This window comes from Sceloporus undulatus, chromosome 4 (assembly GCF_019175285.1).
Source record: "Sceloporus undulatus isolate JIND9_A2432 ecotype Alabama chromosome 4, SceUnd_v1.1, whole genome shotgun sequence".
Taxonomy (NCBI): Eukaryota; Metazoa; Chordata; class Lepidosauria; order Squamata; family Phrynosomatidae; genus Sceloporus; species Sceloporus undulatus.
The window spans coordinates 85,440,799-85,452,244 of record NC_056525.1 but is presented as its reverse complement, the minus strand read 5'-3'; the positions used below and the strand labels follow the sequence as shown (position 1 = coordinate 85,452,244).

The following is an 11,446-nucleotide window of genomic DNA, read 5'->3' as shown; positions in this document are numbered from 1 at the left end:
TATTATTATTATTATTATTATTATTATTATTATTATTATTATTATTATTATTAATGTCTATAGTGCTGTAAATGTACATAGCTCATTACATACAAATAATCAAATCAGTAAAAATATAAAACCTGCCAATGGCATACAATCTACAAAATACATATAAACAATAGTATAACTTAGATTTGATCCTTTCTAGAATATTTTTTTAGATACAAATAAATCACTACACATACATGCACACACAGACTGTGTTACACCAAATGATTTTGGAAAAAAGGAGTGGGATGACACATGTTGTCCCTATCCCAACCCATGTGCATTCATTTGTGTACTGAAACAGTATTTGTACAATTAAAAATGGATGCACATAGATCCTTCTTTTTTTAAACAGGATCCTGTCTTTTTCATCTGCTATATCACCAGTTCGCGGCCTTTGGCCCAACAGCTGAATTGGACACCAGCCAGCTTTGCTCATGGTGAAACACTCTGAAAACTGAAGTGCAAAACATCCACAGAACCAAAAACTGAGAATCCCTGTTCTATATGGAAAAGAAAGAGAACCATATTGTATCCATGCGTCTATGGTCTGAAAGTGCCGTCTTCAGGCCGATCATGGGGCATGGCATACAGATGACACACGGCCTCAGATTGAGCCAAAGCTGCGTTGGGGCCACCAGCAAAAGGAAGCTTGCTGCAGGCCCGTTCAGAACCGCGGTGGCGGCAGACCTCAGGACCACAGTCTGGTAGCCACAGCCCCATGCCAAATAATAATAATAATAGTAATAATAATAATTATTATTATTATTATTATTTGTATCCCGCCTCTCCCTATATTGGATCGAGGCAGGTAACAGCAAATAAGAATAATAAAATCAAACATGAATATCAATAGATAAAAACATAGCAGGGCATATTAAATCCTAGTTCCCCAATCTCCCTCCAACCCTAAAATACCATTAAAAACCAATTCCCAATAAAATAGTTAATAAAATAAATTGAGCTCAAAGTCCGGTGGGTTCAGCTAAACCAATAGAGAGTGAAAATTCTGAGGAGATCAGTTTGGGAAGGCCTCTAAAGATGGCGGATCTTATCAAGCAGGTCATTCCAGATTTTTGGAGCAGCAACAGAGAACGTCCTCTGGGAAGTCGTCTTCAGTCTAGTTCTTTATAACTGCAGTAGGTTCTTCCCAGAGGACCTGAGAGTGTGGGAAGGATTGTATGAGAGGAGGCATTCCCTCAGGAAAGCTGGGCAAATGAAGAGCAACTGTGGCTGGAGCGGTCAGAGTCCACTCCAAGCTATCAGTCGGCTTGCCTCCAATGTCTATAATATTATCTAGAGGTTATTCTTAACAATAACTGGATAGTCTTTTGTATAGGCATATATGTACAACTGTTTAATCTGCACAATTCTTAATGTAAAACATACTTTAAAATATTCAAGATAAACAATTCCATCAGTGGCTATAGCTGATTTAGAAGGGTAGCGGGTTCCGATATTGGTTGTCCGGTTATCTATTCAGGAAAGGCCTGCCAGAAGAGATCTGTCTTAACAGCTTTTTTAAAGAGGGAATAAACCTGTCCAGGGCAGAGTTGGTAAAGCATAGCTGTAGGAAGAAATATTAGAGCCCTAACTGAGAGGTATGAGCATACTGTTGACATGTTAATGTACCTGAATGCAACCCCAAAACAAAGCAAAACCTATGTGGAAATGATAATCCAGCCACAACTTGTGCTTAAAGAGAGTCTAAATCATCATGGGAGAAATTCTACAATCCCTTCAATCTGGGTACCATGACCAGACAAGGAAGTCAGTATCATATCAACAGGCTGGATCCATAACTTATACATGTTAATGTAGATGCCTGATTATAACCTTTGTAAGTTGGACTTAGAGATTGTTGCCCTACTTCCTCCATCCCCCTTTCACATACTATGCACACTCATTATTCAGAAACATTTGTCAGTGAAATGAATGAATGAAATTTATGGCTGTTGAAGGAGCTGTTGTGCCCCAATCAATCCCAGCATCCACAGTGAAAAACAAACCATTGTTGACTGATTAGAAGTGGAAAATAATCGTCAAAATGATGTTCAATAAAATAGGAGACGTTTTTCTAATTACCAACAACATCCTGGATAAAATGCATAGTATATGACAATCTTTCTAAATGTGGTCAAATCAGTGGGCAATGGCTCTTGAAGAACATAGACTGAATGTGTTTCTTTTCACAATAACCCTATTGTCATTCACATTTATCCTGCTAGAGGTAAATCATGTCCTTCAGTCACAGTGTAAGCTTTCAATTAAATATGCCCTATGCTTTCTTCTGCTTTTTGTTTATGAACAGCTATTACAGCACCATCATGCAGTTCATGAAATTTCATATATTGCAAAGGATATTACGGACCATCGGGCCTTTGGATATGTGTGCGGAAAGGAAGGGAATCATAGATTTGTGGCAATAAAAACAGCCCAGGCAGTAAGTATCAAGATTATTGTCATTTTCTGTAGTTTAACCCAATTTGATAGCTCTGTCTAGAATACTGCTGTTTTGAAAGGGCAGCCTGCAAGATTTGTTTATGCAGTGTATAATGCTGTCAAATGTGCCTGCATAAATGTTCTGATATGGCAGTTTGGCAACACCAGTCTGAAATAAAAGAATACAATTCAACCTTCTCAGTTTTTTTTCTTGAAGTATTCCTTCTAATTAGTAATTATTTTATTTTCTAATTAAACAGGATACACTAGCTGAATACAAATACATTTACTTAGGCTCCTCAACTAATTTAGATAGAAAATGATGGAAAACAAATAGCTACTTAGCATAGTTTACTCTCATTTCTTTGTATTAAAGACCACTAATAAATATAAGCAATGCCTTTTATGCTCATAATTATAATTACCATTAATCTGCAAATATAATTAGCTTATATAGAAATGAGCCATAGCCTTGTTAAAATGTACAGCTAGACCAATATAAACAAGGTACAAATTAATGCAGTAAGATAGGGCATTTTTTTTTCCTTTTCAAAATGCTTGGGGCTGCAGTCCTTAGAACTCAATTTTAAAAGCCAAGGTAAGTTAGAGTAAATTTATTGGTGCTGATTGAGTCACATTGATTGAAAACTCAAATAAAATGTAGTCATAATGGGCTCCATAGTGGCTAATGTATCCCAATCCCATCTCACTTGGATTTGTAGATGCATGGATTTTTCTAAGACAAAATTCCTGAGTATTAAGATGATTGAAGATATTATTTCCACCAAATAATTCAGTAGCATTGTTTCTCGATTAAGAGGCAGATGAAAAAATTGAAGTTTAAAATGGGAGGACATTAGAGATGTGAAAGCCAGGAGAAAATTGAAGAGATCTCTTTTTCAAGGATTATTTTGGATGTTTTTTCCTCCTGAAAAATTGGGAATAAACTAATTCATTTCTACCTTGATTTCACATATCAAAATGATTTTGAGCATACTCAAGACTTCTTGTTAGTAACCTGTTTTGTAGAATACAGTCAGCCCTCCATATCTACAGATTTCTTATCCACAGATTCAACCATTAGTGGCTTGAAAATATTTTTTTAAAATATATAAATTCTAAAAAGCAAACTTTGATCTTGCCATTTTATATAAGGGACACCACATATATATGCTACTGTATTTAATGGGAATTGAACATTCACAGATTTTGGTAACCACAGGGGGTCCTGGAACCAAACCCCAGCAGATACCAAGGACCAATTGTATAAAAAAAAATCTTCAAATCTTTGTTTCAGGAAATAAGTCTGGGCCAGTCATAACCTTTTCTGCAGTATGTGAGAGGGATGGAGCTTTGTTCTGGTGCTCCAACAAACTGCAATTCCCAGAATTTCATAGCCTTGTGCCATGACAGTTAAAGTGGTGTTAAACCAGATTATTTCTGCAGTGTGGATGGAGCCATGGTGGCAAAGCCTAGGCACACGATCAGGGATGAGAAGATTGGAAGACATGGGATGGGGGTGGAGGTAACAAAACAATTCTTGAGTATTATGAAAGTAAGATGATGAGAATCCTTTTGAAGCCTCTTTTCATTTTTTCCCCAAGTCTTCAAATATACTTGAGAACTATTTCTGCTTCAGGTCAGACATAACTTTTCCCCTCATGGTCATTTGTAAGGGCACAATAATTTAAACAAGCACATCCCTATACAAGAGGGCCTCTATTTCATCTTGCTTTTCACATGCCATCCTTTCCCACGATATTTTTAAGATGCTCTTGTGTTGGAAATACACCAAATCAAGAAAGGGTAATGAAACATGCCTCACTTATGGCAAAACTTCAGTTTTTAGATGACAATGAAGATGATAAAGATAAATCATTAGAACAATCAGAGACTGCAGAAAATGATAGCTGAGAAAAAGAGACTGGGTATACAAAGTCTCAAGTAGCCAGAATAGTGTTCAGTGTAAAACTGCATTCATTCTGCAATTCAGATGCAGCCTAAGTCTCACTTACAAAAAATTGTTTCTTTTACTTTGATGTTAATACTTTACATTTGTTTTTGTTTTTAGTTCCTTTTCCCATAAAATATTTCTTAAAGGATTTCTTAGCAGTGCCATTTGTAATTAAATGAAAAACATTTAAATATAAATTAAGTTAATATATTTGTCTGAATAATCTATTGTTTTAAATTTAATGTATCAAATGTGGTGATTTATTTGTAATCAGTTTTGTACATTAATATATTTTATGTTGATAAAGTTCAGTATTGCATATTTTCCCTTCCACCTACCAATGATTTCCATTTTCATTAGAAAGAAAGAGAGAGACACAAATTTTCCCTATGGCTTCAACATCCCTGGAAAAATTGGAATTATTTAATGTTGATGGCTTATGCCAAACTTTTATTAGAAGGTCCAAAGAGAATTACTTTCACGTTCCACATGTTGGTGTTCATACCCTGATGATGTCACATGAATGTGAATTATTTTATTCGTCTCTGATAATCATATTGTATTTTAGTTTTCAGCTGTCCACATATATTCTTCTGCATGGCCCATGATAGGGCGTTACTTCCAAATTCAGTTTACACACACACACACACACACACACACACACACACACACACCCCTAAGAACAAGCAAAGGTTTTAGAGCTAGATGCAAAACAGTTACCTAAAACATTTCCAAAATAATCATCATGCGAGGTGACTCAGATACTGAAGATGTTACTTGATTGGGTTGATTGGCAGTTCACAGAATCTGTGACAGTTTAATCAAAAGAAAGGAGATTATCATGTTGAAGAACTTTTGGACTTATACCAAGAAAATGCAGGCTTTGTATTTAATTTAATTTCATAATCATTGGTTTGGAGTTTCATGATGAACAGAGCCCTCATACTTATCCACAAATGGCTGTAAATCAAATGGTTTGGCTGTCATCTGTTGGCGATGGGTTCATTGACACCAAAAAAAAAATATTGCAGTACTGTTATTCTACTTTAAAGACTATGGTTGAATCCTGTGGAATCCTGGGGTTTGTACTTTTAGCAGAGAATTTAGACTTATCAGCCAGTGAGCTCTAGTGCTTCACCAGATTACTGGTTCAGGATTCCATAGGATGGAACAATGGCAGTTAAAATTAAAGTGAAATAATAGCACTATAATTTTGTTGTGTACATAGACCCCATGTCAGCACATGAACAAATCTCATTTAACATCTCAAGCAACAAAAAAAACTTGAATAAATGGTTCGCAATACAACCGAACATTACAAATGTGACAAATAAAATGAATCAGATAATTTCAAACGTAATCACCATAATTCATTCCAGCTTGCTGAAGTGGCTTACTTCCAAGGATTTCATTGGAACTGATACAAAATAAATATTTTGATTATTTCCATCCAGTCTTTTTTCATCAGGAAAGGTCATACTTAGTAGATGTGTTTTTTCTCATATTATCAAAAATACTAATAATGTTTTATTTTGTTTTCCATGTAGGCTGAGCCTGTCATTTTGGACTTGCGAGACCTCTTTCAACTCATTTATGAGTTGAAACAAAGGGAAGAGCTGGAGAAAAAGGCACAGAAAGATAAACAGTGTGAACAAGCAGTATATCAGGTAATTTATTCTCTGCTCCTGAAATCAAACATGTATGAATTTGTCCTATTTATATCAATAGTGGGTTCCATGTTAATGAGTACTGATAGTAATTACAAAATTCTGTTCCGTGTAATCAGTTTACAAGGCCCATGTCCTTTTTTGAAAATGACTGCTATCTGGATTGCTATGGTATTGGTAGTGATTAAAAACAGCATTGACTCCAATGAAGCTATCAGTCAAGTATGAAATGAGCACATATACAGTAAAATTATATTTTATTGTATATGTGATAAAAGTGGGGACACTCTCACACTAAATGCATGTTTCTCAATGCAGCACTGAGTAAACATTAATATTTAGTTTCTTTACTCTCTAATACATAAATATGACTCTTGAACATCTGCTGTTCATATTCTTTCCCTTTTGTTTCTTACCTTCTGTCCTCTTTGCAATAGACAATTTTGGAAGAAGATGTAGAAGATCCTGTTTACCAGGTAATTTTTGAAGGCATACCCAAACAATTTAAGAAATAGTTTGCAATGAGATCTTCCTATTCAACAGAACTGCAGATTTAAAAACAAAACATTTAGATACCCAATCCAGTCAGCAGTGGTAATTACAGTCTTATTTTCAAAACATTGTATTGTTACGCACTAAATTCTAAAAATAATGTCCGAAGCATCTCCTAAAAATATTTACTGTATAAATATTAAAACCATTTTATAGCAGCCTATTTATATTTTTAAGAGTTGTGACACCTTTTGTCAGTTTAAAAAACTTTCACAGTCAATTTAAGAATATCTTCTGAATTAGTCTCACCAACTTCAGAAATCATTCTGAGAATTGCTTCTGTCCTCACAGGCTAAGAATTTTTGTACCAGAAAAAAAGAGAGGAAAGGACAAATATTCTGATTACCTATGTCAAATAACTGATAACTTTATTTATGTCCTATTAAAATTACTTAAATGACACACACTCATAAGAGATAGAGGTTACCCCTGGCCTCCTGTCATCCAGTTCAGATGACACAGGCCAAAACAGTGGGGGCAAGATCAGGCACAATCTTGCCTGACTAAGCATGGATCCAGTGGATCCAGCCCAGTCCCAGGATAAACAGCTGTTAGTTTGTTGTAATTTGACCCTGGGTTTGCCACAGAGTTTCCTAGGAACTCCCCCTCACTCTTTACCTTGCTACACCATTGCTGTTACTCAGAAGCCCCCCATCGCCACATCTGATGTGGAAACAAAGCAGCTGACCATGTGGGTGCAGCCAGGAACCCCATTTCCATGTCAGACACTGCAACAGGGTGATTTTGAGTAAGAGTAATTGTGTGATAAGATAAGGATCTAGCTTAAATGTGTTTTAAATACCCTAGAAAATTGAAGCCAGATGATATGTGACCAAAGTGGCTGGAATCCACTTTATTTGGTTTGTGTATTTCGGGCCTTGGTTGCCCTTAACCAAAGTCAGTACCAGTACATAGTTAAAAGTAAGCAAATTGAGGGAATGTAATTTAATAAAAACTTTATTAAAATACTTGTTTATCACTTCTCAATGCATCAGTATTACTAAAGTAAAGAACAGATAAAAATATTCTTTAGAAATTAAACAAATGTTTAAAAAAGTATTCTAAAAATACACACATGATCGGTTCTGCTACTGTGGTGCTGTTATATAGGAGGTTTTGTCCTCTGTAGTCATCAGCCTAGCATTTCTGAATGGTTTTCTCCATTAAGAACCTTAAATCCCAGGCAGGTTTATACAGAAGAATGTGAACATTTAGATGTCCTTTCTCTAAGCCACTGTTTCAGACCCCCCCCCCCCCCCCCCCGCATAAGAGAAATTCTGTGAATGCTCAAGCCCCATTGAAAACAATGAGGCTTCTGCATGCAGTGCGCACGCCATTGCCACTATTGGCGTGTGGTTTTCAGCATAAGCTGTACCTTGAATTAACCACAGAAACAAAATGGAAGCCGGAGATGAAAGACAAGTGATTTATAATTTTTAAAATAAACAAAACAAAACAAACTGGCAGCTGCATTTTGCAATAGCCATAACTTGCAAACACTTTTAAGGACAACCCTGCATAGAATGCATTACTGTAGTCTAACTAGGTGATAATTAAGGCATGGATTATTGTAGCCAAATCTTCCTTTCCCAGTAAGGGCATATATCTGGTGCACGAGCAGAAACTCCTGGGAGATATTGAAAAGATGTCACACAGATTTTCTGAGAAGATAACATAATCTTCAGACCAATTTCCAGAGTTTTTCCTACATGATTCTTTCATGTAGAAGTGTTTATCATACCCCTGATACGTTACATAATCAAGTACAATCATAGCATGGAAGGGAGCAAATTATTTATTTTATTGTGTTATTCGTTGAGTTTACATCTTGCCTTTTGAACAACAAAAAAAGGCACTCAAGGTGGTCTTATTATAAACTCAAAGCTGAAACATCCCAATGCTCCCTTCTTTCCAATTGAAAGTATTATAAGCAGCCCAGAGGCATCCTTATGATGTCCACAGTAAAGTCCACATTAAAAAAAAAATCCCAGTGGCTTCCGTGGGAACCTTTGGTTGTATCTCTGTTGAGAAAACAGCAGGAAACATGCCCAATGACAATTAGCAAAGTTCCATATCTCCTTTATTTCTCTTTCATAAAAAAAAGCTGCTTTATAATGCCTTTCAGCAAAAGTCAATTGCTCCTGTGCCAGCTTGTACTTTGAACCTGCTTCTTTACTGCTTGTCTACAGTTATTTCTTCTGAAGTTCCAAATTGCCTTTTTCTACTTTCTGTTTCATCTCTGACCTTTCTTCTTTGGCTGCTGATGTAATAGTACATTGTGTTTGAGGCTGGACATGAGCCAATCCGTGAGCCTGAAACAGAAGAAAACATTTATCAGGTACACAATTGCTACATCTGTGTTCTCATTGCCCCCAGCACTCAGTCAAGTACATTCCACATATGTAAGATTTTTTTAAAAAAATCATTTTCATTTATCCTAAAAACATGTATGCCATTTCATACCCATGCAAGTTACAGGTATAATTTGCACAATATCATACATTCATTACTTTGCATATCTCTTTTTTTCAACCTTTAAAAATAAAAGTAGGAATTTGTTAACCTATGTTGATGTTGGTGCTTCCTAAATATTGTTGTACAACTAGGACAACACTTGATGTAGAGTAAGGTCTACAAATTATTTCCAGGCTTAGTTTCCAATATTTATTTGTACTAGCCATCAAGTACATAGTTAACTTGCCTCTGGAGACATACAGAATGTTTTTCCTTTTCCACCCAGTAAGCAACAGCCTGTCTCTTGAACAGAATTGAGAAGGGCTAACAGTGTACATAGCATTACTCTTCATAACCCTAGCTCTCTTGTTGCTCTTGTTGTTGTTGTTGTGTGCCTTCAAGTCATTTCAACTTATGGTCACCCTGTCATGGGGTTTTCTGGGAAAGATTTGTTCAGAGGAGGTTTGCCATGGCCTTCCCCTGAAGCTTAGAATATGTGACTTGCCCAAGGTCACCCAGTGGGTTTTATGGCTGAGCTGGGAATCAAACCCTGGTCTCCACAATCCTAGTCCAACATTATACCATGCAACAGATTTCTGTTTGAAAATGGAACATTGCTCCCACTTCGCTAAGCTATTGTGCCTGTGGAGAAACCCAATGTGAACAGGAATTTCTCCTCAGGTACCTCACTTTCCCTCAAAGCACCAAGGAACGTGATGATGGAAGGGTTGAAGCTAAGCAGTGTCTTGCTCCTGTGTCAAGGAAACTGTTGTGATCACTAACTGAGAACAGCTAGAAGGTTTCCCAAAATATATGTTCCAGTTTTTTCCGGCAGCTCAAATGAACTGCTGCTGTGAACCTTGTGCTATAATGACTCTGGATAACTGAAATCAAAAGATCCCCCACCCCTGGCCTGCTGGCGAGTAGCTTGGTTGAACATTCACAAAAGCACTAAGTGCTTAGTCTAATCTTCATTGCACACATTGTTGTTAACTAGCCATCCAGTCTGAACACTTTTCAGCTAAACTGAACATTTATCCCTTTGAAAGAATGATCTTTGGGATTGGTGTAATATGAACATTCATTTTTTGTTCCAGAAAAAGATACAAGAACATGTATTTCAGTGACTAGGGAAATTGTTACAGGCTATCTCACATTTTTGGTGCCTTTTTACACTCTACCATTCCCCTATTTCAAGCCAAGAGAGATCTTATAGCCAGTCTAGCAGTATAAGATTCAGTCTCAAAGGAGAGATTGTAGGATTCAGCTATTCTTAGTCAACTTCTTTTTTTAATAACAACACACAAATGGTAAGCCTGGAGCTCCCTGAGAGGCTTGGCTTAAAAATGGGGGAAGCATTTCCCACTCCCCATTCTATATGGTCTCAGATCAACAGTTGTAATATTTGTCTGTGACTAGGGTTGAGTTCTCAGAATTATATGAAACTTGCAACAGGATGTGATTTTTATCATAATTCATTGTTCAGTGCTGGGCACACTAACTTAATGCATGCTTTCAAGTAAATACAGTCTTGCAGTAGGTCTACAACAATTAAACTCCTGCAACCCATTTCAACCAGTACACCTTCCTAAACATACCTGTTTGTGATTTTTTTTGTTGAGTTCACTTTTTCTTTGTTTAATTTTATTCAGTATTTTAATGCTATATGTGTATTTTTATGTCTGAATTGTATTTACAGTTTTATTCTAAGCTAAAATATAAATATGGTTAATAAATAAAATACAGGTAGAGCAATTTCTCAGCTAAAAGGGGAATGGCTTTACCAATCAATCCAATATTGGTAGGCAGAGGCAGTTTTTATTTGTATCAGTTAATCATGCAAAGAGCTATTGTTCGCAAAGCTAAGTGAATGTTATTAATGCTGGGGTAAACACATGCTTGGAGAAACTGTGTCTTCTCCTCTCTCTGACAGCAAGCAGGTCAAAGGAAAGACAGAAGTTCTTAAGTGTTTTGTACCTGTCAACATGTAATGCCATTATGACAATCTATAACTCTTCAAATTCTTGGCTGCATCACTCATCATGCTTGACTGAGGGTCATCCTGGTTGGTACTGATGAGAGTTGGGGACCAAAAACCTGTGGAGTATGACAGGTTCTTCTTCAGTGTTCTCAGGCAACAAAGAGAAGAGAAGAACACTCTGAAGAAAGGAGAATCAGAATGTGTTGAAGATATCATTATTCTGTCTTCTGCAAGAAGAGGCTCCTCCCTCCTTAACTGTCATCTTGGTCTGAGAGGAAGCAATCAGGCAGACCCAGCTCCATCAGGGATAGCCTGAAGGAAGAGGCTCTCCTCCTTAACTGTCATCTTGGCCTGAGAGGGAGTGAT

General features: G+C 36.6%; 1 protein-coding gene across 10 annotated transcripts in view; it reads left to right on the top strand.

The window, feature by feature from the left end:
- The window catches only part of DAB1 (DAB adaptor protein 1), a 416,141-nt gene that overhangs the window by 353,923 nt on the left and 50,772 nt on the right, over positions 1-11,446 (top strand). For 6 of the 10 annotated variants that reach the window (XM_042464067.1, XM_042464069.1, XM_042464071.1 and 3 more), the window contains exons 5-8: positions 2,342-2,473; positions 5,974-6,093; positions 6,531-6,569; positions 8,918-8,983. In XM_042464067.1, the coding sequence (XP_042320001.1) occupies positions 2,342-2,473; positions 5,974-6,093; positions 6,531-6,569; positions 8,918-8,983 (357 nt within the window). The remainder of the gene's footprint in view (positions 1-2,341; positions 2,474-5,973; positions 6,094-6,530; positions 6,570-8,917; positions 8,984-11,446) is intronic. The other 4 variants (XM_042464076.1, XM_042464077.1, XM_042464075.1 and 1 more) reach the window with 2 other exon arrangements.